Source organism: Drosophila sulfurigaster, chromosome X (assembly GCF_023558435.1).
Source record: "Drosophila sulfurigaster albostrigata strain 15112-1811.04 chromosome X, ASM2355843v2, whole genome shotgun sequence".
In the NCBI taxonomy this organism is placed as follows: Eukaryota; Metazoa; Arthropoda; class Insecta; order Diptera; family Drosophilidae; genus Drosophila; species Drosophila sulfurigaster.
In genome coordinates, this window is record NC_084885.1 from 22,876,150 (window position 1) to 22,902,954 (window position 26,805).

The 26,805-nt window shown below is 36.7% G+C and overlaps 3 protein-coding genes across 6 annotated transcripts in view; 2 read left to right on the plus strand and 1 right to left on the minus strand.

Moving 5' to 3' along the window:
- Positions 1-1,064: 1,064 nt before the first annotated feature.
- LOC133848975 (casein kinase I) lies at positions 1,065-7,805 on the plus strand. The gene is made up of 4 exons (XM_062284757.1): positions 1,065-1,396; positions 2,478-2,891; positions 5,781-6,555; positions 6,631-7,805. Exons 2-4 carry the CDS (start codon positions 2,813-2,815, stop codon positions 6,806-6,808), a joined length of 1,032 nt encoding a protein of 343 aa, XP_062140741.1. The 5' UTR covers positions 1,065-1,396; positions 2,478-2,812; the 3' UTR covers positions 6,809-7,805.
- A 2,536-nt stretch (positions 7,806-10,341) lies between these two features.
- On the minus strand, positions 10,342-15,337 carry LOC133848964 (DNA topoisomerase 3-beta). Of its 2 annotated transcripts, XM_062284736.1 has the most exons (5): positions 14,865-15,337; positions 14,059-14,803; positions 12,419-13,469; positions 10,845-11,238; positions 10,342-10,783 (listed from the first exon to the last, which is right to left on the minus strand). In XM_062284736.1, exons 1-5 carry the CDS (start codon positions 14,953-14,955, stop codon positions 10,467-10,469), a joined length of 2,598 nt encoding a protein of 865 aa, XP_062140720.1. In that variant the 5' UTR covers positions 14,956-15,337; the 3' UTR covers positions 10,342-10,466. The 2 variants fall into 2 exon arrangements, with proteins under 2 accessions (XP_062140720.1, XP_062140721.1); XM_062284737.1 differs by lacking the exons at positions 14,059-14,803; positions 14,865-15,337 and adding an exon at positions 13,866-13,871.
- Positions 15,338-16,043: 706 nt separating this feature from the next.
- The window catches only part of LOC133848959 (tyrosine-protein phosphatase 10D), a 63,835-nt gene continuing 53,073 nt past the window's right edge, over positions 16,044-26,805 (plus strand). For all 3 annotated transcript variants that reach the window (XM_062284722.1, XM_062284723.1, XM_062284721.1), the window contains exons 1-2: positions 16,044-16,233; positions 18,103-18,614. In XM_062284722.1, coding sequence (XP_062140706.1) covers positions 18,504-18,614 — 111 coding nt within the window. In that variant the 5' untranslated portion in view covers positions 16,044-16,233; positions 18,103-18,503. The remainder of the gene's footprint in view (positions 16,234-18,102; positions 18,615-26,805) is intronic.

Below are 26,805 nucleotides of genomic sequence, written 5' to 3' on the forward strand. Positions count from 1 at the left end.
TCTGCTCTCAACAAACAAATCGAAAACATCTACAATTAGACTTATCACCAATAATATTTTAAATTTATATTTTTTTGTACATTTACTACGTGGATTATCAAGACTATTCAATAAGCGTTGATAAATAACATTGAACAACAATTGTTGGTACGTAAGAAAGCTTAACTGATTTTTTGCTGAGACCTGGTTCAAAAGTGCACCTTACACTGATTAAAGTGCATTGTTCAACACTGTACTTGCATTGCCAACACGAACAGGTAATCGATAGTCACGCGTGCTTACCAATTATTCGTTCAATTTGTAGTCGATAATTCACGAATGACTCGTGTTGCAAACATCGACTCGTACAAATACTAATAAAATCTACCAGAAGTTTTTTTTATGGTATATTTCCAAATCGCCAACATCGTAATAAAAATACCAAACTCTTTTTGGTGTTTAGCATTTTACAAATAAACAAGACAAATTTATACAATTTACAATTTAAGCATTTTATTAGCAATTAATTGGTATATATAATATATACTGTTTTCGCTCATTGACGCAAAAAAATATGTAAAAAAAGCACCGATGCATCGATATTAATTTTTTTATTGTTGCCGTATTTATTTATAAATAAAATACGCAATTATTTAGTTTTTAAATAATGCAATTAAAATACATGCTGTGGTATTGTTGGTCGTGTTGAGTAATTTGTCTATATTTCGAAATTGTATACTTTTATTAAACAAAAATGGCGTATACGCATTGTGTATGGTATCGTCGGAACAAGTTCACCAGCTCTCAGATTAGTCATTCATTTATTTTGAACATCTGTTAAACCACATAACCCATAAAAGCCATGTGTTTAATTACTTTTAAATTAAATGAACATAATTTTGGTTAGTAAAATAGAAATATAACTACAATATGGAATAATTAGCCATTTAAAATGTTGCGCCGTTGTTGACAAATCAGCAGCGCGCTACGAACGAACCAGCGAATGGATTGTGGTAAAATTTAGATGATTTTTGTCATTGCGGAAGTGGTATATTGTGCGCTGCAGAACGGTATATTTTGAGATGGAACTTGCGGCCACACTGGAGACAGCTCTACTAACCATTTTATTTTAGTTAATAAAATACATATATTTCCTCTTTTTTTCGTTGTGCGCGTACGAAAAAGTGAAAAAAGACATTCACGCGTCCGTTTGCAAGTACAATATCGGGCTTGCTCGCTGTTTAAAGACTACGATTTGATACGAAATTTCACACATATAGCTTGCTCAGTTCCAATTTTTTTTTTTGTCGTTCGTCGTTTGGCCCTCCTACAAAATAGTAAAAACGCCAACCTTGAGAAAAACACCCAGCACAGCAGTTTCCAACAGTTTCACTGCTCTCGCTCTCGTTGTTTCGTGGTAAGATTTTCGCCCCAACAAAAATAATATTCGTAAACGGGAAATTTTTAATGAAATCGCAACATGCGATTCCAATGCGGGCTCAATTTTTTTCTTTTGTGTAAAAACGAATGAAAAGAAAAAAAGCGATGTGAAAAAAAAACATGTAAGGTGCAGTAGTAGCAACTATATCTGTGTGTGTGTGTGAGAGTGAGTGAGTGTGAGTGCTTGCAGCTGTATGTGTGTGTATATGCTGTGTGTGCGTGTGTATGTGTGTGTGTATGTATCAATGCTAAAGTGTTGGTGTCTGCTGCTGCTGTTGTTGCTTATGTGTGTGTGTGCGTTTGCATGTGCATACGTATGCGTGTGTGTGCGTATGTGTAATGTGCATTCCAACGGGGTAAAGAAGAAGCGAAGTACGTTGTACCTGTCATCGTAGCTGTTGTTGCTGTTGTTGTCGTTGTCATTGTTGTTGCAGTTGCCGTTGCTTATCGATTATCAGTGGTCCGTCTGTTTATATTGAAATTCATATATGAAAATAAATAATCGATCAACAATTTGAAAGAGTCTGTTTACGTCTCCTCTCTGATGACTATACGACACTGCTGTTTCTCTATTGTTGTTTCTGTTGTTGTTGTAGCTGTTCAATATACACATACACACACACACAGACAGGCTGAGAGACAAACTCAGTGTATGCTTGGTCGGTCTATCGATTCCAAATGTTTTAATTACGTTATGAAAAATGCGCAATATTCGCACAATTTTTTTTGGGGGAAACGAGACGAAAGCATAAATGTGAAAAGAGAGTGAGCCAAGCAGAAAAAAGACCATAACAAAAACAATCTCGAGTCGCAGTCACAAAAATGTAACAACAGCAACAACCAACTGAAGCAATAACAACAACCACAACAACGACGACGACGACGGCGACAGCAACAACAAAAATAACAAAAACAAGACATCGAAAAAAAAAACCAAAAATTCAAAAAGAAAGTGTTTAGTAGTGGGTTTTTTTTATTTGGTTGTATTTATTTTTCTTGGCGCCAACTTCACAAATGTCGCAAACTAATTTATATATTCTTTCATCTTCTTTTCACAGTTTCTTTTCATTTTTTTTTTCGTCGGGAAACAAGAGATCGTCTGCCTTATTATATATATAAAATTGATATATATATATATATATAAACCAATAACAACAACAATATATATATGTATAAATATATATAATTCGTAAAGGAAAAGCAATAACAACAAACAACAAAAACGAACCAACAAATCTTGCAACTTCTTCAATTCTCCACATCTCCGAACTAATCGAAATCGAAGTCGCATTCGATATCGAAAACCCCCCGAAGAGGAGGAACCCAAGAAGAGACACGAGGAGCGAAACAACACAACAGGCGGAGGAGTGATCTTCACTATTCAACCGACAACATGGACAAGATGCGGCTGCTTAAGGACGTCCGCTCCGAGATAATTATCGGCGGCAAATATCGGGTGATACGCAAGATCGGTAAGCTATATACAAAGCATACATACGAACTACTTAAGAAGTCACTTTTAACTGTTTGTTTGCTTTGAGACCAGCATAAATATGTATATCGAATATATTATATATGTAGATATAGCATCACACGTGCTAAATGAAATACGTTTTGTGTCCACAATTAAATCCAATTCATTCCACGATTTCTCATGTACAGGATAAAGTGATAGTTAACGATGGAAAAAATCATAGCAGATCATATAGAATTTGGGCTGTTCTATAATTAAATAGGCATATCGAATTTTGATATCTGATTTTAATGTGGAGTTAGATACCGCTAGCAGAAATTTATCATACAGATAAAGTAACATTTAGGCTGTCTTATAGTTAAAAGTGTTAACTTAGGAATAAAATATTCTGCGAATTAACGAGTTAAATTATAAATCAAACATTGAGAGAATTACCCTGAGAGTGCTTACTTAAAAGTTTGCTTATCTATAATTCAAAGTAATAAAGTTAATATATTAGCTCGTCTTGTATAAAAAGTAAACTACAATTAACTTCCAGACATTTAACTAAATCGTTATTTAGATTATATTGTTTAGTATCTACATTTATCTATTAGGCATATCAAATTTCTATGTCTGATTTTTCAGTTAACTGTGATATACATTTATAATAGAGATAAAGTAAAGTTTAGCATATCCTATAGGATGTCGAATTTTGGTGTCCGATTTCTTATGTACAGGATAAAGTTTTAGTTAACGCTCGGATAAATTGATCATACAGATAAGGAAACATTTAGGCTGCCCTATAGTTAAAGAGTTAGCTTAGAAATTATATATTGAGCGCATTAACATGAAACTTGAAAAGTTTGCTTATATACAACTCAAAATAATATAGATAATTGTCGAATGTTGATGTTCGATTTCTCACGTGCAGAATAAAGTGGTTAGTTAAAGCTCGAATAAAGTTATTACTCAGATAAAAGGCGAATTTAGGCTGTCCTATAGTTCAGGTGTTAACTTATAGATAAAATATTGAGCGAATTAACAAGTTTAGTCAGAGATCATATATTAAGGGAATTAAAAGTTTATAAAAATTGCTCAGCTACAACCCAAAATACTAAGTTAATAAATATCGCGTTGCATATAAGGCAAACTTCGACTAACTTTCATATATTTAAGTACATCGATAAAATCTATATTGATAACTTCATGATGATTGCAGCCTTTTGTCTTCTCAAATGTGACAAAATAGTATTCCAGGCTGTATAAAATTACAATTGATATGGCAGATTAATTAGAATGTCGGTGTCAAGGCGACTATTCCTTATAAACAAAAGAAAAGCTTCAGCTCATATATTCATATTCACATTCGTATTGTTCATTTGTGATTTCGATTCGTGGTGAAATTCGAGCTGTGAGTCGAGAGAGAAAAGCTAAAGGTTTATTTCTAGAAACTTTTAAATGTGTAGTGTGTTATCTGAGAGAGTTTCCATAGTTGCAACTGAGACCAAAGACAACAAAATGCAATTTGAGCTATGTAAATTCTATAACTTCGTTTCTTTCTTTCTTTGCATTCTGCAATAAAGATCAGCGAAATATTCTTAGACTAAACAATGCTTTTATGGTAATTGAATACTTTGACAAATCCATCGATAGATCACAACTCAAACTCAACAATTTTCCCATAATTGAAGAATCTTATTGGGTAGTAATCGTAGTAAAGATGGAAAAGATTGATATGGGTAATTATCTAGTAGAATTTATCGCTTGTGAAAAAAACATGACTGAAGCAATTTTAAAAATAAGTAGAGATTATTTTTCTAGCTTTGGATTATCACTATATTTAGAGCATAGAAGGATTTTAGTAACTTTTTCTGTTTTACGATCAAATATATAAATTCGTTCATTTTTTTGATCGTTCATTTGGATGCGATCAGATAAAAAATGTTGAAGTTATTCAAGAAATACTTTTGTATCGGTTCTTAGCTGCTTTGGCTGACAATCTGGTATATTTTGAATGTAGTACTTGATAGATGTACCAAATATGACATTCAGTATAATTTTTGTAAATTTTCGCTACATTTTTGGGTATAATACCGCACTGCTTTTCATTTATGCAAAATGTGCTACTATGTCAGTATACCAAAAAGTGTATTCAGTATATTTTCGAATAATTGTAGTATATTTTAAGAATATGGTTTTAATCAATCGGGTTTTAGTTGCTGTTCGGCATATTTTTAGTATAGCATCACGCATATTACGAATAATACTGAACTGTTTTACTTTTATTAAAATGTAGTACTACATACATATGTCAGTTTACTAAATATTGCAATCAGTATATTTTAATATCGGAGTGTTTTACTCTTACTCAAATTTGTTGGCGGGTATCTCACAGTCGATCAGACTCGACTGGAGCTTTCTAACTTGTTTGTACACTGTGATATAATTTCGGTATAACCATATACCGAATATATTATTGGGTATATTTTAGTACTCTTTGGTATATTCGGAATTTAATAGTATATTATTCTAGTATCCTAGTATATTATCCATTTGGTAGTATGTCGATATACCAAATATATTGTTGGTATATTCTGGTATATGTGGGAGTTTAACAGTATATTGATATACTAAACATATCATTTGATACATTCCAGTACTCTATGGCATATATTTTCAATGTGTTCGTGTATCGATACACAAAATATATTATTTGGTATATTTTAGTACTAAATGTTATAATTTTGTAATTTAACAATTTATAAATCTACCAAATATAACATTGGATACACTCTAGTATTCTATACCAAATATATTATTTATTACTTTTTACTATAATAAAAACTCTCCTTATTACCTAACTTAATCCATAATTTTTTCCTTTCTTTCCATGCAACGTGTGCAGGCAGCGGCTCGTTCGGCGACATCTATCTGGGCATGAGCATTCAGACCGGCGAGCAGGTGGCCATCAAGATGGAGAGCGCCAGCGCACGCCATCCGCAGTTGCTGTACGAGGCGAAACTGTATCGCATATTGAGCGGTGGCGTTGGCTTCCCTCGAATCCGTCATCACGGCAAGGAGCGCAATTTTAATACGCTCGTGATGGATTTGTTGGGACCATCACTCGAGGATTTGTTCAACTTTTGTACGCGCCACTTTACGATCAAGACGGTGCTGATGCTGGTCGATCAGATGATCGGACGCCTTGAGTACATACATTTGAAGTGCTTCATTCATCGTGATATTAAGCCCGATAACTTTCTCATGGGCATTGGTCGGCACTGCAACAAGCTCTTCTTGATCGATTTCGGACTCGCAAAGAAGTTCCGTGATCCCCAATCGCGTGTTCACATTTTGTATCGCGAGGACAAGAACTTGACGGGCACCGCACGCTATGCGTCGATCAACGCTCATCTGGGCATCGAGCAGTCGCGTCGCGACGATATGGAATCGCTCGGCTATGTTATGATGTATTTCAATCGGGGTGTGCTGCCCTGGCAGGGCATGAAGGCGAACACAAAGCAGCAGAAATATGAAAAGATCAGCGAGAAGAAGATGTCAACGCCCATCGAGGTGCTGTGCAAGGGTTCGCCAGCTGAATTCTCCATGTACTTGAACTATTGTCGTAGCTTGCGCTTTGAGGAACAGCCCGACTACATGTACCTACGTCAATTGTTCCGGTAAGTAAAATGCTATATAATTGCTATATATGTATATTCCTTAATAATCATGCATTTTTCTCTCTTTCTATTTAGCATTTTGTTCCGAACGCTGAACCATCAATATGATTACATCTACGACTGGACAATGCTGAAGCAGAAGACCCATCAGGATCAGGCGAATCCTGCTCATCTCTTGGAGCAGTTGGAGCCGCGCAACGATCGCGACAAGGAGAAAGAGAAACCGACCATCAAGCCGCTGCTCACAGATTAAAGCAGATGCGTGAGATGATGATGGTGATGAAGAGATGCAGCAGCAGATGATTAAGAGATGAGATGAGATAAGATGTAGGAGAGCAGCTCTCAAAAAGAAAAACAAACACAACAGAATCGGAGCAGAATAGAGCGAGAGGGAGGGACATGCCGAAAGAGAGAGAGAAGAGAGGGAGAAAGATGGAAAGTTAGGATGTTTCTTAATATTAATTTAAATTCAATACTAAACATATAAGGAACAAACAAGCAAGCAAGCAAACAACAACAACAATATATCTAAATGGAATTCACCACAACAACTTCAAACATACACACACACCACACACACACAACACTCACACACACATACACACGCCGAACATAGCAACAGCTAAACTTAGCATAATAATAATAAAGTGAGAGAATCGCTGCAGCCTGGAGAAATGATGCTGCAGAAGAGAGAAGAAGAAGAAGCAACAAACAATTATGATAAAAAGCAGCATCAACAACAGCAACAACAAAGTATATATATACACGCATATATATATGTATAACAATAATATTAATATTAATAATAACATAAAATGCAAATTATATATGTATATAACAACAACAACAACTACATATATACACAAACAACAATTTGTCTCTCGTATGTGTATATTTGCATATACATATATAAATATATAACTAAATATCTATATATATATATATATCGCCGTATATATATATACATATATATATTTTGAATTGATTCATATAAAATGCGAAACATTAATACAACAAACAAACAAACAAAACAAAAACAATGCATATGCAAATGCAATAAAAAAATAAAATAACTAATTAAAATTGAAATAAGCAAAAAAAAAGTGAACATCATGATGCAAGTAAGGCCAAGCGAGAGAGAAGAGTAAAAAAAAAAACAAAAACAAAACAGAAAACAAAAAAAAAAAAAAAAAAAAAAAAAACAAAAAGAAAATAAAAAACAAAAAAAGAAACAAGATGAAAACGCAAAACTGCAAAGTAATTTTGCATATTAAGAAGCAGTAATAATTATACACATAACTTATATTTAATTTTTTGAATTACATCAATAAATATGTTGAAATTAAAATACACACAACAACAACAAAGCGGCAGCCAGTCAAGACCAAGATGTAAAAGACGTTTATTGAGCCGTCGTCCTCTTCCAACTCCTCCTCTAGCATAGTAAACAGGATCAGAAGCAGCAGCTGGACTGGACAAAGCGCTTCCTCTACAACAAACTTTTATCATTAGGAACTAGGTCAAGAAGCAAACAGGACAACGGCAACGGGACAACAAAGATGAGGATTGCTCTTCTTCATTTCATTTGGAGCTGTTGTCCTGCTCAACCAACTCCTTATGCATTGCTTCACTATCAAGGATAAAGCTTTATCTTCTGGATAATTGAAATATATCCTTTTAGACGCCTAAACCCGTTGCTTTTAGCTAATATAAGTTTGACAAGAAGTTACAGCTCTTCGGTTAATTTGTAGCAATAAATAATGTGAAGTTGAAAATACATACAATCTGTTAAGGACTAAGCTAATGTCCATTTGACAAGCAGGATACGTAAGGATAGAGCTATGTTGTGCGCAATGTCCGTTCAACCAAAGAGTCTTTGCAACTCAGTTATTAAAAAGACTTGCTTCATTTGAGTTATAATTTAAGCTAAAGTTGTGTATTTAGATCAAAGGTTTTTACGTTAATCCTTATTTAGCGGAAGGACTTGTTTCATTTGAATTGCATCTTCAGCTAAAGCTCTCTAAGGACTATGTGTAAACCAAAGGATATCACGTTAATCTTTAAATTCATCAAGAAACACGTGATTTCGTGTTTTTTGAACATTATTCAGTATCCTTTTATAAAAAAAATCTCTAGCTAGCCTTTATCCTTGCGGTATTTATCAACACAATGTACTATAAGCCTTTTAAGGACCTCTCACACAGATCTGCATCAAATAATTTAATGGTCATCTACAAAACCATTTTCGCTATAGAAAACTCGCTCAAAACACAAAATCCTTGATAACTCGAAAACTAAAAGGACGAATTGAATGTGCTTTGGCCAAATGGTAGCCCTAAGTGAGACAAGTTGATTGGCATACGATTTGCCAGGATACGCAAGGACATTCCCGAGTTATAGCCTATTTTCTCCATAGCGGAAAGTCCTTGTAACTACGCCGTTTCAAGGACTATCTTCCTCGGAGTTGCATGTGCAAACTTCTCATCAAAAAGGCCACCCGCGTGCCAAAGGACATCGCAATAGTCCTGCAAATGGCGAAGTTACGGCGGAATTTTCGATTTTAGTACAAATTTCCTATGCAACCCCCTTAGAAAAATTTGAGGCGAAATTTTTGGGAATATCCTGAAAATCCTTGAATGCCAATCGATAGTATTAGTTACCGTGATCATAAAAATATGCATCCTTTCAGGATCTGTAAGGATATGCCCGAGTTTCAGCTAAAATAAGAATATCCTTTTTACAAAAATAGTCATATCTCGGCCATATCATGCCGCAGGATGTCGGGACATGTCTCGTTCAAATCGCAAGGACAACCTCTACTGATCGGCATTAAAAAAATGTGCGGTCATCTAGGAATCCAACACTCGGAAAATTTCAGTTCGAGGGCCGAAGAAAATGAGTCAAAAACACAAATTCCAGGATTACTCGCAAACCGCAAGGACGATTTGCATGCCCTTTGTCCAGACGATAGACCCAACTAATATGCAGCGTTTGACACAGGACTCGCCAGGATATGCAAGGATATAGAAGAGTTATAGCGAATTTTGTGTTAGGAAAAAATGCACATTATCTTCGCTCCTGTAAGGACTTTCGTCCTTTTTATTTTGCATTTCAATAGAGCTCAACTAGTGTTACATGTGTACCAAAGGACATTCTTCTAGTCCTTTAAATAACGAAGTTACAACTGATTTGGCGATTTTTGGCCAATTTTTCTATGCAACCCCCTTAGAAAAATTAGACTCCAAATTTTGGGGAATATTCTGAAAATCCTTGAATGCCACTCGATAATATTACTTACCGTGAACAGAAAAATATATGTGCTTACAGGATTCTGAAGGAGTCATATTTAAAACTAGATTATCCTTTTTCGAAAAAAGGATCAAACTTGCGTTAATCCTTGCTTATTTGAACGAGACTTGATTTGCTTTGTTTTTAAGGATTTGTTTTACTGAACTGCATTAAAAAACGTGTTCGAATTATCTAAATTATGGAGCTAATTGAGAAGAGTTGTTTACAAAAGGGTACGCAAAGATAGAAGGACTCAGTTGAAGCCAATTAATAGCATTATGTTGGACATTTTGTACAAACATTAAGAAGAGTTTACAAAATTGAGAAGAGTTGTTAACAAGAACGTACGCAAGGATACATTATACAAGGACTCGGATGTAGCCAATTGATATCATTATGTTGGACATTTGTACAATATTTGAGAAGAGTTGTGTACAAAATTCAAAAGAATTGTTTACAAAATTCAGAAGAGTTAACAAGGCTACATTATACAAGGACTCGTTTGTACAAACTTTGTTTTCGTTTATTTTTACTGCCAAGATGCTCGCTCGTGACGAGTTACACAATAAAATGCAAATTCCAGAGCCAAGACGACAACACGATGATGATGATGACGATGACAATCAGACAAAATACGCCGCCAGCTGAGCCATTTTATCCTTGGGCGGTCGCCCGCCATGACGTCCGCCACGTCCAGCGCCTCCGCCGCCAGCAGCTGCGCCAGGACCTCCAGGACCTGCGGCCGCATTGGGTCCACCGCGTGGCGCATTTGTGCGCACCTGACGCGAGGCGACAGCGCGATGCTTTTCCACCAGATGCGAGAATTCGGCAGAGCAAAAAATGCAGCCGGTCTTCTCTTCGCTGCCATCCTTGAACTTGGATTTATCCGATTTGTAGACGACGTTGACCAGTTGGGCACCGCAATCGCTGCACTTGGATTCTGCACGAAAGGGAATAATTAATAAGCAAGCGAGATTTATAGAGATTGCATTTGTGCTTACCTTCAACTGCAATTTTGGTGGCACCCTTAAAACAATTGATGATAACATCGCAGCGATTGCAGCCGAGTTTCCAGCTCGGTGAGAGCGTGCTATCGAGCACAAGGACACCCGTCTCGCATTCCACACAGCTGGAGATGCCCAGCGTGTTCAACGAATGGGGGCAGGTGGGATGCGTGCAGGTGTTGCAGCCGCCAAATTTGGGCATATCCCTGAACGGCGGATGATTGTAGCAATACGGACAGAAGGGATACGATCGACCCTTCACCCCCGTGGAGAACGCCAACAGACCAAAGTCATCCAACGGGCATTTGAACTCGCGATACACTTTCACATTGCCATTGGGAAGAGTATAATTCTCATCGCAATGCGAGCAATACAAACGCGCTGGCTTCGTCTACAAGAGAAGAGAACAAAAGACTTTAAAGATATACATATATAGAACAAATTACTCTTTCAAAATTTTTGCCAGACAAGAGTACTTATTAAGTAAATTCTACAATTTTCCTAACCATATCAAAATATACCGCAAACAATTAAAAATATACCAAGGAACTCCTTCTAAGGAGAACATAATGAAAATGTACAATTCTATAATAAAAAACAAAGAGAATGCTACAGTCGAGTGTACTCGACTGTGAGATACCCGCTACCCATTTTGAATAAAATAAATATATTTTGAGACCCAGTGTTTCATAGACATGGCTAGCTCGTCTCGGCTGTTGACGCTGATCAAGAATATATATCGGAGATGCCTCGTTCTACCTGTTACATACATTTCTTGCCGGCACAAAGTTATAATACCCTTCTACCCTATGGGTAGCGGGTATAATTAAACTTAATTTATGATAAACATAGTTATTTTCGAGTCAAAGACCCAAATAACCAGCATTCTTTTCTCTAAATTAAATTTAGTATTTCATACTAGATTTAATGCAATAACTAAATTTGCATTACAAGGATTAACTATTTTTCTTGTCATTCTGTAAAACAAATGATAAATTGTGTGTGCCTGTAAAAATATACCAAAAAAACATACCTCAAAAATACTTAATAATTTATACAAAAACCGTATATTTGGTATATCGACATTGCACTACATTTAAAATATACCAGATTGGTTGCTTTGGCTAGTAAGACCCGATTAATTGAAACTATATTCTTAAAATGTATCGCAAAAATACCAAAGCCTTTATTTGGTATACCATAGAGTACAAAATATACCATATTGTCAGCCAAAACAACTGAGACCCGATTGATTTAAACCATATTCATAAAATAATATAATCATTAATCATCAACACTTTAAAGGAGTAAATTTCAAAATAAATATTATTGACGATTAAGGTTTATATTACTTTTAAGCAAACAAAATAAAACTAGAAAACAAAAAACAAATATTTATGGCTTCGATAAATACTTCTTCTAAGAGGAAATAATCTATAAATAGCTTTCTATATGGAAGTTATTTATAAGTCCAAAAAACAAAAGCGAGCCTGGTTGATCACTTAAAGTTTCTTTTGTAAGAATATCAAATTATACTTGAGTTAAATTACTTAAAAGTCTTAGTTACTCACCTGAATGTACTTCATGTAGCGCCTGCATTTGCCGCAACGCGAATGCGCCTTCCCCGACTCGGCGAGGGGGGAGAACGAGGACTCAAAGAGCATGTCCATGCTGGCAATGTTTTGCACAAAGAACATGAATTTGAGCTTAAAGATTTTCGTTGCATGGCGTCGCACATCGTTGAAATCCGCCGAGCCTTTGGCAATCAATGTGAGCATGCGCTCCACCTCGGAACGCATTGTGGGCAACACCAGCTCCGGATCGATCTTCTGATAGCCATGGACGAGGACAATCCCTAGAGTCGTTGGTATCAGTTTGCGTCCGCTTTCGATGCGAACATAATTGCGCTGGCAAATGTTATTGATGTGCACGGGAATCGAGGCATCCGTCCCGATGCCATGTTGCTCCATCAACGTTATCAACTCCGCTTCGGTGAGATAATCGGGTGGCCCCGTTTGAGACTCGGCGAGTCGGACATCGTTGATGGCCACCTGGCTGCCTTGGACAAACGGCGGAGCCGGTTCGTCCTTGCCAAAGGCTTGCCATGTCATCACCTTGGTGAATCCGGCATCGAGCAGCACATTCGCCGTGCACGAGAATGACTCGAGGCCAGCGCGCAGCTTGGCCGTTGTGGTGCGATACTTTAGATCACGCGACACCGTCCCCATAAAGTGACGGCATATGAAGTCGTAGACACGCCAAGTGTCGCGATCAAAGTCGTTGCGCGATGCCAGCTTCATTGGTGTGATCGGAGGATGGTCGCCGGCATCTTTGCCCTTGCGTGGCGTCTGGAAATCGGAGGCAATCGATCGCGCCTCGTCGCCGAATTCACTCGACGGCTGCAGCACACGGAGCACGGCGTGCAGATCAAAGTTCTCGGGATACTGATTGGTCTCGGTACGCGGATAACTGATGTAGCCCTGCGTGTACAGACGCTCCGCCACCTGCATCGCCTGGAAGGGACCAATGCCCAGGCCCGAGCTGCAAATCCTCATCAGCTCGACGGTGTTCAGCGCCTGCGGTTTGCTCTTGAACGATTCCTTGCTGCTCACGCTCTCCACGCTGTAAGGAGAAGAGAGAAAATGGATTATTTCAAGACATTTTGATTATAATGGTAGAAGAGTTTGTTTTAAAAACTTACATTTCTTTTATCGCAATAAATTGAATACAAAGATTGTTCTTTCTTTTGCCCACTAAACTTAAGATACGCTAAGAGAGACAACAATTAAATAGGACTGCACTTTCCTAAAGTCGTTCTGGTCACACTAATTACATTCTGCTCTACTCTTTCCCTCTCTCTCTAGTCGACTTACAAGGCCTCTTTATAATTACGAATTGTATATAAAATAAATTAAAAGTTAACCTAAGAGAGACAATTAAGTAAGGCAGCACTTTTTGAAAGTCATTCTGGTCACACTAATTATAGTCTTATCTGCTCTCTCTCTCTAATCAATTTACGTGGCCTCTTTACATTTACTTATTGTATACAAAATAAATTGAATCTTTTTATATAAAAACACTTTCTTTTGCGCACTAAACTTTACTTAAGTTAAGAGAGACAATTAAGTAAGGCAGCACTTTTCGAAAGTCGCTCTGGTTACAATAATTACATTCTCTCTCTCTCCCTCTCTTTCTACTCTACTTGACTTACGTGGCCTCTTTATGCTCCTTGACACGGTTCAGCAGCATGATGGCAATGTCCTTCTTGAAGACGCGTCCACGCGCCCATTCGAGCGTCACCTCCGGCTGCCCGGCGGACAGCTGCAGATACCAGAATGTTTCGGGCTTAAACGTTTGGATGTCATCGTGACGCTTCACACAAAAACCGAGCGTGGGCGTCTGGCAGGGACCATAGGAGATGAGTGAGGAGTCCAGATCGCCGTAGCGGCCTTGAAAGAACTTGGTCTGAAAGCGTGTGAAGGCGCATCCGATGCGCAAATCGAGCTCCTGACGTGCATCCACCGACTTGGCCTCATTCTCGTTGGGATGCCCCAGCGACTCCATTGCGCCCTTGATGTCCTTGTCCGTGATGGCCGAAAAGTGGGCACGATACGTGACATTGCGACTGTATACGTTATGTATGACATGCTGCACTGCATCCATGACCTCGTAGCAAATATTTTCGCCCTCCTTGTCGCAATCGAGCCACAGCACCAGATAATCGCAGCCGCGTGCTTCGTGGGCCAGAAATGAGCGCATCTGTTGCTTGGGCGTGCATTCCTTCTTCTCGGTGGGGCAATCGAAGAGCTCGACGGGATCCACTTTGTCCCACGATTGATATTTGCTGGTGAAATCCAATGACATCACATGACCGCACACCGATGTCATCCGAAAATGCACCGCGCCCTCATTGCGAAAGTGTCCCGTCCATTCGTGGGTGGAGCAACCGTTGTTACCTGTCAAAATTCATTGTTATTATTGATAAATACATATTTTGAATTGAGATTCCGGTCTTACCTCGCTTCGCCGTGGAGCGTCCATTGGAGAGTATGGCAGCTAAGGAGGCAGCCAGCGATGGCTTCTCTGCCACCATCAATACATTCTTCATGGCCTCTAAAGCTGATCTGATGATCGCACACACTGCTTCCCTCTCGCCCTCGCTCTTTCACTCCAACACCTTTACTTATTGTTGCTGTCGTTTTCTTTTCTTCGTTTTTTTTTTTGCACGATGATACTGCTCTCTCATAGATTCGTGTACATGTATGTATGTGTGCGTGGGTGTGTGCGTGCGAGCGAGGAAGCTGCTGCCGGTCTTTTTTGTTGTAAGCAACGCCAGCTGCCCTGCACACCTTATTGTGCTTATTGGTTGATATACGCTCCTCGGGCTATTGTTTAATTGTATATTGTTTAACGCACACACACGCACACATTTAATACTTGCTTTTTTATCAAATAGTTTTTGCAAAAAAAAAAATCGCTCTAGCGTAGCTGTGTGTGTTGTTGGTGATGCATGAAAAGGCAACAGCGCAAAATGCACAAATTTTTTACCTTGGAAATATACCTTGCATGGTTGCATTCACGGCACATTTTGAACATTTGTCATACTGCTTTTTCATACTGCATAATAAAGGAAAATTGTTGCAAAAAAAACATAAAAGGAAATATTTTTTGTTAAACATCAGTCATTATTAATATACGTGTAGCAATTGAATATTTCCAAAATATACTAAAATAATTAGTTGACAACATATCGATTGCTCACATAATCGATTGCGGTTTTTCGATATATCACCGTTTTTTTTTGCAATATATTATCGCATAGGTAAAAAAACGGCGAATAACAATAAAAATTAAACTTAACAGGTTTTTAGTTTTGCATTTGCCAACGGTGCTGATTTTGTGTTTTCTAGTAGGCAATTTTAAATATAATTGAAAGCTCGTTAGCTTGTTAGCATTTCAAATAGCGCGGCGAATATGGCAGCACTGGTCATAGAAACAACCACCCAGCACTGGGGGCTCTCCCACATACAAACACACACACACACACACAGGCAGACAGGGAGACGCACACACTCACACGCACACTTGCTCAATCAGTGGACTGACTTGCTGCAGATGCAGCCAGAGTTAGCAGCAGAGCCAGAGTCGCAGCCACCGCCAAGCGCTACAAAATATCCGCTATACTGTTTGCTTTTGCTACTCAGTTGAGTTTTGGCCGTGAGCGTGTTCAGGTGCGCGTCATTGTCTCTCTCGTCCGTTGTCCGTTGTCATTGTCGCCGCCGCCGCTTTCATCGTCATCGTCGTCGTCGTCTCCGCCGTCGTCGTTAGCGTCAGCGGTGTTGCCCCGTCTGTTGTTTACGTGTGTGTGCGTCTGCGTCTGAGTAGTGTACGTTTTTGTTGTTTTTTTTTTTCGTATGTTTTTTTTTGTATTTTTGGCGACAGTTAGCAAAAAATTTTTGAACGCAAATGTATACAGCATATACATACATACATATTTATAAATATATATAGATGTATACATAAATATATGTATAATGTTCATGAATATATAGAAAAATTTTTTAAAAAACTTATTCACATTGAATAAGAAGAAAAGTTCGTTGTGTTCACCTTAATACTATACAATATACACGCATACATACATACAAACGAATTTTTTTAAACATCATCTGTATACTGTGTTTTTGGGGTTTTGGACGTTTTCGTTTTTTTTTGGTTTTTTCGTTTTGGCCAACAAAGCGTAGCAAAGTAAAAGCAGAAATTGAGAGTTGTTTTTTTGTGTGTGTGTTTGTTTTGTTGTTTTTGAGCGCGTTTCGAGTGCGTTGCAACAACAAAAACAAGCATTGGCAACACTAACATTACCAACAACAGTTACACCTACGCATTATGGGCATCACCGGCAGCAGCTTTTTGTTGTTGTTGTTGTTTGTTGCTGTCGATTGACATGCCGTCGCTTTCTTTTGCGTGCCCATGCTCACCTCTTGCCCGCCTCTAACACACCCACTCTCTCACTTTTACACACACACACACACACTCACAAACAGGCGCTCTCTGTTAATGCCGCCGATTTGCAATTTCGTCTGTTTGTCCGTTGCAAATTTGAATATTTGCTTGCAGTTGTTGCTTGAATGAAATTTCTCCCCTGTGATTTGATTTGTGAATGAATTGAAGAAACAACAAAAGTCTGCAAACGCAAACAGCAACAACAATAACAGCAACAAGAGCTACAAGTAACTGAAATTGATGTTTATTATTTTGTCCGTTGCTTGTTGAGCATAGAAACTTGTCCTAAATTCACTTCAAAAACAACAAATGGAAAATGAAATAAAAACTCGTTTTTATGAGCTTTTCTTGTTGTTGTTGCTGTTGTTGTTGGAGCTTTAAAGTTATTGCTTTTTTTTGCACATTTCATAGTTGTTGCCATGGTTGTTGTTGTTCTAATAAATGACAGAACAATGGCAACACTAAGCTGAAGCTCTGATTTTGGATTTGGCTTCCAAGCTTCTCTTCTCTGAGCCGTTGCTCTCTCGCTCTCTCGGTCTCTTCTTGCTCTCTTGGAGCTGCAGCTCAGCAACAAAGTTGAAGGCCTTTTGCATACGGCAATGTTACGGAGTAGTAACAACAACAACAACAACAACAACAACAACAACAACAACAAAAACGACAAAAACAAAAATAGCCACAACAGTTCCTAGGCAGCTTTAGCTGCTGATCACATAAAAATGTTAAACTGGTTTGCCGTAAAAATTGTTGTTTTCTTTTCATTGGCATTTAAATACATACATATTTACATTATATACATTAATGCGCATATGTAAATGCGTGAACACTTATAGACATACATACATATTTATGTAAATATACGTGAGTGTTTTTTGACGTCATTTTGCGCAATGCAACACAAATTAGTTGCAGAAATGCAATCGACAATAGTCATTATGTTATTGTTATTGTTGTTACGTCTGCAAAACAGCAGCAACAACACACAAACAGACACATGCACAAACCCATTGAAAGCTCTGCAGCAGCAGCAGAAGCTGCGAGGTTGGCAACAGCAATTTAATGGACAAACCCATAAGCCAGAGTGAGAGAGCGAACGATCGAAGGCGAAGCTTGGCTGGAAAGCTAAGCTTACCACACACACACACATACACACACACTCTCTGTGTTTACCTGTCTAGCCTGCTCTCTCTCTCGCTCTCTCGCATTGATTTCGCGCTCTCTTAACAACATTTTTGTTAACTCTCTCGCACAGTATTCGACATGTGGAAAGTTCATAATATTTAACCCACACACACAAACACATAATCACACACACACACAGAGATATACATATAGTTGTGCATATAAGAGCCAAGAAACAACAAAACAAATTGAAAACAATGCATTTGTTTAAATCAAAAACTACGCTCGTCTTGAGAATGTCGAAACTCAAAAGAAATTAGCAAAGAATACAACAAAAATAAAAGTGCTATTCCCCCCCGCCGCTGCCCAAAAGCCGTCTCAGCAAGCATCAAAATATATATTAGCACACCTATAAAAGGCTGCAACAACAACCAAAACAACAACAGCAAAAGCAGCAACAACCTATCAACATCAACATCAACATCAGCAATCAGAGAGGAAGAAGCCAAATAGCAACAAGACGGCCACAACATGTTGTACACGCTAAGCAAAGCAACAACAAGAATTCGACTCAAAACAACAACAACAACAAATAATCGCTGGATTTGGAGTTTAACATTTTTGGCTGCATTTTGTGCGAAGGTAAGCAGCAAAAGCAAAAAGCTTTTTCTTTTCGATCATCAACTTTCTTTTGAGTCGCGCAATAAATGTTTAGCAACATATTGCGTGGCTGGCCACATTAGCAACATGCATTTCGGCAGCACACACGCACGCACACACACACACACAAGCACAAGAGAGACAGTCTTAGATGTGTGTACATACATAAATCACAGCTGCACTTGCTGCGTGCTCACATGCTGGTCTCTCTCTCCCACTCTCTAGCTCTCTGTCTGTTCTTGTGCACGTGTTGTTGTTGTTGTTGTTGCTGGAGTCTTTCATTGTTTTTGTTAGTGGAGCGCACATTTCCCATGTTAATTAAATTCAATTATTTCGCATCGTGTTTTTGGTTTTGTTTGCGCCTTGCAAAACTTGTATTCTCTACACACACACACACACACACAGAACGCTGGTAACTACATACAAGTATATAGGGGAGGATGGGGAAGGGGAGAGGGGGGGCTAGAGCGGAAGGGAGTGTCGGGCTATCAGTCGTGAGAGACCTTGAGAGTTAGGCAAGCGAATTATTTGCAAGCCAGTTAAAGTGAATGAAATGAATATGCATTCGATACTGACAGCAAACAGCAACAACAACAACAACAGATACAGATACAGATACATTGGCAGATTGCGATACCCGCATGTTGTCGATCACAAGATACTTGCTTAGTTATTTACTGTTAGATTGCACTGCCAACCAATTGCATAAGCGCCCTCCTAATGAAGCCTTCCACATCAATTGATTATCTACAATTTTTGTGCTTTTTTTTCTGTATTTTTTGCCAAAACGTGAGCAAGCTCTAAATCAATCAATCACGAATAACCAGAAATAGCCTCGCATACTAAACTTCCTAGCTAAAGTTCACAATAGAGAATAGCAAAATAATACATTTTAAACTTCCCAAAAACTTCTTCAATTTCATATTGAATATATTTTATAAAATAGATCATTTTGTGTGCTAAACTTGAGTTCTCAAAAACCTTTTTTATAAACATGAGTTTAATTCAAAGTTTCCCAAAAACTTCTTCAATTTCATATTGAATATATTTTATAAAATATATTATTTTGTGTGCAAAAACTTCTTCAATTTCATATTGTTTAAACTTTATAATTTTGCGTTCTAAGCTTGAGTTTAATTCGAAGCTTCCTAAAAACTTCTTTAAATTTACATATATTATATATACTTTGTATCTAACGAAAAAAAAAACAGTTAATACTATACTAATAGAAAAGCTAGATAAGCTAAATAATTCTGTGTTTTAAACATAAGCTTAATTTATGCTTAATTTAAATAAGCTTTTCGTATTCTTTTTATAAAATTCTTTACTATTAAAAGACTATTATAACTATCCACGATTTGAATATCCAGAACAATACACTAAATAAGTGTAGAAAAAATTTTAACCAAAAAATTAAAAAAGAAAGATTTACTTTTTATCTCTATAGAATAGGAATAGCCAATTTTTTTATATTTTAAGTTTTTTTTTTCAATATCTTTTCCAAAAGTTTATTACTTTTTATTTTAAATTATGTTTTTCCTAATCTCTATAGAAAAACTCTATAATTTCACATTTTTTCCTGAACATTGTTGTAAATCATAAAAATTAAAAAAAAATATGTACTTTCTCATTAAGTTGAGCTTTTCTCAATCCTTATAGAATAGTCTATTACTTTCTACTTTAAGTAATTTTTTTTTAAGGCTATTATTTAAACTCCAGTATTTATAACTCTAATGTTGTGTAACTTTATACTGGTAAATTCTTTACAATATAATACCATTCAGCAAAATCTATGAAATAAATTCTAAACATTCGCCGAGTTCAGAGAGTTTTGTACATTTGTCAAGTAAGTCGATGTTAAATAGAATGATTGATGATTGCAAAAAAAATGTATTACAATGTATGCAATTTAGATAAATTTAAAATTGTACTATATAATAAATATATTACAGTTGACGCAGTTGAGTGTTTATTTTCCTGGTATTTCCCAGCAGTTTGCCATGAAAGGCATCTTTATTGTTTCGTTGTGTGCTGTTTATTTACGAGTGCAAGCGATAACCGATTACCGAATGATTACCGAGGCAGGCAAGAAACAGGAATGTGCTCATTAGGAGCGCTCTCGGATCGTAAAGCTGAAATTTAAGGGCGCTGCTTTTTAAGGGAGGAGGAGTTTGCAATAACTAACTAACTAAGAAACTAACTTGCTGGCAAATAGCAAATCAACGTCACGTACTCGTCATAAATAAATGGCGAAACATGTTTAGTACTTTACTATTTAGCATTTCGAAATTCGCATCAATTTTGCGAGTGGCGTTTAGCAAATTGCAAAGAATAAATAGACTTCCTCTCCAAGTTCCTGATTGCGTTGTAGGACAGGTCAAAAAGTGCTAACAAATAGGAAATTTACAGTCGAGAGTGCTTGACTGTGAGATAAACGCCACCCATTGGGAATAAAAGCAAATTAGGCAAATTAATATACCGCAAAAATACTAAAAATATAACAAATGGTGCGTTTGGTACTATATTCAAAATATGGTATAAAAATGCGGTATACATTTTAAAATATACCAAATTAATACACTAGAAAAATACTAAAACTGCACTAAATCATACATTTGGTATATCGATATAGTACTATATGCAAAATACGGTATATATGCTATAAAAATGCGGTATATTATTTAATATATACCAGAACAACATGTCACGAAAATATCAAAAATATACCAAAATGTACCATTTGGTACTGTATTCAAAATATGAAAAATATGGTATAAAATTATGTTATACATTTTAAAATATACCAAATTGATATACCACAAAAATACTAAAAATACACCCTCCGCTATATTCGGTATATTTTAGTATAAAATACACCATATAGTGCAAAATATACCAGATTGTCAGCTAAAGCAACTAAGACCCTTAGTTAGTAGGTTTTTTTTTGCCAATAGCAAAGTATTTCTTTAACAACTTTCTTTAAAAACAAATTGCATGTAGTCACAAACAATGTTTCAGGACTAAAAATTTGAAACAAAAATTTGAACTTTGAAATAGCAGTGAAAAAAACTAAATAACGGATTTTTTGTATATTCCTTCTTGTACATTTCATGAAGACAATAAGTTATAATACCCTTCCACTCTTTGGATAGCGGCTATAAAAAACAATCGCAAGAATTGTCATTGTTTTGTCTATTCGATAAATGTTGGCAAAAATTCGCCATTTAGTCACATACGACGACGAATTACGAGCCCAACAAAAACAAGCAACCAAAAGGCACGTACGCCGCACGGCGCTTTATAATAACCCAAAGCAAAGCACCCGCTCTTAACATACAAACAGACACTATATACATATATAGGTAGTACCTACGCTATATAGATAGTATATAAATATATATATATATATATATATTTAATATTAATGTGCATGGGTTGAAAGCAAACATTGCACTCAGGTTTGTCTGGTTCAGCGAACTGCGAAAGTTGTTGCCAAAAACACAAAAAAAAACACCGAAATGTTTGTTTATTTGTTTGACGTCTGTTTCCCTTTTTTTTTTTTTAATTGGAGATAGTTGTTCTTCTCCTGCCAAATATTATCATTAAGAATCGATATTATTAACTAATTTTTGTTGATCAATAGTTAACTGATAGCTTGAACAATTATTTCGACGTTAACCAACACTGAAACAGTCTTAGTCGCAACTTAAAAGAGTTGTAATTTTACTATACTTGGATTAGTTCCAACAAATTCGATTTCTCCATCAAAATGTTTACTTTAACACATTATTTTTCCTTTAGTTAAACTCTTTAAGAAGAAAACTCTACTCAAATTATATAACATTCATTTAAGTTAAGTTTCACCTCTCAAATAAAATGTTATGCATATCTAAAGTGTATAATTTTAATTGAATATTCGAAATGATTTGTCAGCGGCAAGCAGGCGACAGCGTTTATCTGCTTGGCGCAGTGCAGATAATGTCAAAGAGACAAAAAGATACAAAGATACGTAGCTACAGATACCGATGATGGCTAAGTGCAAAGGGTTAAACGCTAGCTGATAAATTAAGCGCAAAATGCGGCCTAATTTGCCACAACAACAGCACAGAAAAACAATTAAACACAATCCGAAACTGAAACCGAAACAGCAACAAAAAAAAAAAAAAAGACAGACAGAAGCGAGGCCAATTCGGTATGGGAATTGAAATCGGCCGAATCGAAATCGGAATTGGTTGTGGAATTGTGCGTCTGGCCCGGTTTGATCTGATCTGGTCTGGTCTGGTCTGGCTTGTTTGTTTTTCGCCGTTTCTCTTCCCCGATTACTTGCTGCTGTATCTTTTTTTTCTGGGCGTGGGCTCCATGGCAATTAAATGCACGTCCGCAAAAGACTGAGAGAGAGAGAGAGACAAAGGCCATGGCCACAGATGCGTGTCGCAGATAAAGTCCGCCCACCACACTGAAACGTGCCACGTGGCTGCCCAAAACTAACAGACTCAACAGCAATAGCAACGGAGGGGGAGAGACTTTTGAAGGGCAGCAAATTGCAAATCAATTAAGCCGCAGCTTTCAAGAGATTTAAGCTCTTTAAGACGTCTAACAACACTGCAACACTGCTGTTGCAGTAAAAGTCTCAGATTTTTGAAAGATTCAAGCCGTCTAAACTGCAGATTTGAAAAGATGCAAACTCTTTAAAATGTTTACCAACACTAAAGCACTGATGCTGCAGTCTAAGCCGCAGCTTAGAATAGATTTAAACACTTTAAGATGTTTATCAACACTACAACATATTGAAGCTCTTTAAGATGTTTACCAACACTACTGTCGCAGTTTAAGTCTCCGATTTTTAAAAGATTTAAGCCGTCTAAAACGCAGATTCGTTTACCAACCTTGCAACTCTAATGTCGCAGTCTAAGCCGCAGCCTAGATAAGATTCAAACTTTTTAAAATGTTTACCAACACTACAACACTGATGCTGGAGTCAAAGCAGCAGCTTAGAGTAGATTTAAACTATTTAAGACGGTTATCAACACTACAGTCGCAGTCTAAGCCGCATCGTATATTAGTTTCTAACTTTTTAAGACGTTTACCAACACTACAACACTGATGCTACAGCCTAAACGGTAGCTTAAAAAAGTTTATGCTCTTTGAGACGTTTACCAACACTACAGCACTGCTGTAATAGTCTAAGTCGCAGCTTAAAGAAATTCAAGCTGTTTACCAACACTGTTGATACAGTATAAGCCTCAGCTTATAAAATATTTGATCTCTTTGCGATATTTAAGCACAGTTTAGTATATATTCAAGTGCGCTTTATGTCGTATACCAACACTAAATATACTATATGAGTATACTAAAAACAAGCCGCAGCTTAGAAAATATTAAAATACTTTATGTCGTTTACCAACACTGTAGCACTGCTAACATAACTTAAGCCTCAGCTTACAAAAGAGTCAAGCTCTTTAAGATGTTTACTAACTTTGCAACACTGCTGTCGCACTCTAAGCATCAGCTTAGAAGAGATTCAAGTACTTTATCTCGTTTATCAACACTACAACACTGCTGCTGCGGTCTGCGCGCATTGCGTGCGCCACAAGCCAAAAATAGAGTGCAACATCAACATCAAGTTTGCCGGAAATGTGCCATCAAATGCAAAAAGCGAAAAAGAAAGAAAAAAACACAAAACAGCGATATGGATAAAGGAAAAGTGAAAAGACGAGAAAAATGTTAAGAGAAACATGCAGCGAGACCACTTTGAAGTGCCAGAGACATCGGAAATGGCAAACGCCACTTTTTTTTTTATTTTTTTTATTTTCGAGTCGAATGAAATTGATGGACAGACATGACAGACAGACGGACAGACAGACAAACTTGAGTGATATTTCTTACATCGTAACGTACTTCACTCATTTATGGGCTGCTATCTCGGTAGGAGTTGCATTCAAGTAGTGTTGACAACCAACTAAACAACTAACTAAACGACGACAAATCGCGGAAGTATTTTGCACACACACACACACACACACACAATTCAAATACAGAGCAATAGTTTGCCACCCTCCCTCGCTTCCCTTTAGAGTTCCCATCAAACTGCAGCTGGATAATAAAAGCAGTCTAAGAACGTATCGAGCAGCAATGCTAAATATAAATACCCTACTCTATTGAGACTGAATTCGAAATTTCGAAAAGATTATGGTGTATTTTTGGTATAATTTCGGTATGTTTTTGGTATATTCATATAGTATTTGAGGCAGTTTAACTGTATTCTAATATTAAAATATATATTTTGGTATATTTGGTGGCCATTTAGCTAAACTCTGAAATTCAAAGATACCATGCGTTTCTATGGTGCCCTTTGATATATTTTGGTATGTTTTCGGATCATTTGGTATATTTTGAGAATATTAACCTGAATTCTCAAATGCCTATTTCGGTATATTTTTGCATGTTTTTAGTATGTTTTCGGAATATTCATATAATATCTTTGAGGCAGTTTAATTTGAACAGATTCTGCATTTTTATGCTGTATTTTGGTATATTTTATGTATGTTTTCGGTACATTTATTTGGTATATTTTGAGGCCATTTAACCTAATTCTCAAATGCGGAGATTATGGCGTATTTTCGTATGTTGTCGATATTTTTTGGTATACTTGGAAGCTATTTAATCGATTTCGAAAATTCGAAGATATTATGAATTTTTACGGTATGTTTTCTGTATGTTCATTTGGCATATTTGAAGGCTTTTAAACTGAATACTAAGATTCAAATAGTATATGGGCAATTCTCTGGTAAATGTCGCGCGCGACCACCTTTACAGATAAAAAAAAACATAAACTAAAATAATTTTAAAAATAAGTGAAACTTATTCCTAAAGATTAGCACTATTTTTAGAGCTAAGATTGATTTTAGAAACTTTTTCTGTTTTACGATAAAATATATAAATACGTTCATTTTTTGGTTTTGTGTACGAATTTGTTAATTTTAGCAATTATCAGAACAGAAAACAAAACAGAAAGAAAATTCCAAAACCATTATTAGCGCTAATTAAAGTAACATACTTATGTATTATGTAGGGCTAGTATAAGAGTAACCTTTTCTTATTTTTAAAATTGTTTCAGGTTATGTTTTTTTTTGTTCACTGAAAAGATGGTCATATGTATTTTGGTATATTTGTTGTATGTTGTCGGTATGCTTATTTGGTATATTTTGCCGACATACCCTATCTAATAACTGAAATAGTTTAGAAACTAATTTCGAGTGACTTTCTGAATTAGCTGCGTAGACATAAATGTAAATAAAACTTTTACTAGATTTCTACAAAAATAAAATAAAAATTAATAACAATGCTAAGCCTTAGAGACCCGTTGCAAAGGGCAAGAAGAAGATTGTGTGAGTATTTGGATATTATTTGCTCCCACACTCAGTCAGCGAGGGGTGACTTTTGATGCACTGAGTGTGTGTGTGTGTGTGTGTGTTATTTAGTGTAATGTAGTGTAGTGTTCTCCCTCTTTCTCTTCTCTCGCTCTCTTAATATTTAGTTGTATGTTGTAAGTGTAGCATGAATCATGCATTTCTATGTATGATGGACTGAGACTCTGAGACACGACGCCACGTCGAGGGTGAACTGTCCGTTGCCCCCTGATCCGCCACGCCCAGCCTTGACTCGCCCCTGGCCACTGGATATATTTTGGGCTTTTGGGATTCGAGTCTGAGTTCAGCCCTCGTGTCGCTAGTTTTTGCACCCACTTCAACTTTATTAAAGTCATTAGATACACACAGCGAAACAATGCAATATAATACTCAACGAAATACACTTGACGAAAACATGCCTCAACTTTGTTTCGCTCAAAAGTATTGTCAAATATTATGGCACAACTATTTCGGGCGGTGTATAGTGAACTAATTATATTGCTACAGAAAGCAGAGCACACAAAACATGTCGAAAATGTTTGCTAAATTCGTAATAACTCCGAAGTAAAGCAAAGTTCATAAAATTATTACAGCTAGCCAAGAGTTGAGTGGAGTGTATGCGACTGCAAGATACCCTGTACACAGAAGAGCTAAGCAGAGAAATAATTGTAAGATAACTAATAAAAAAACTTGAAAGAAAGAAACAGAAAATGTTAAAGAAAAATAAAGATAATGATGGAAAAAGAAAGTAATAAAGAAAATAT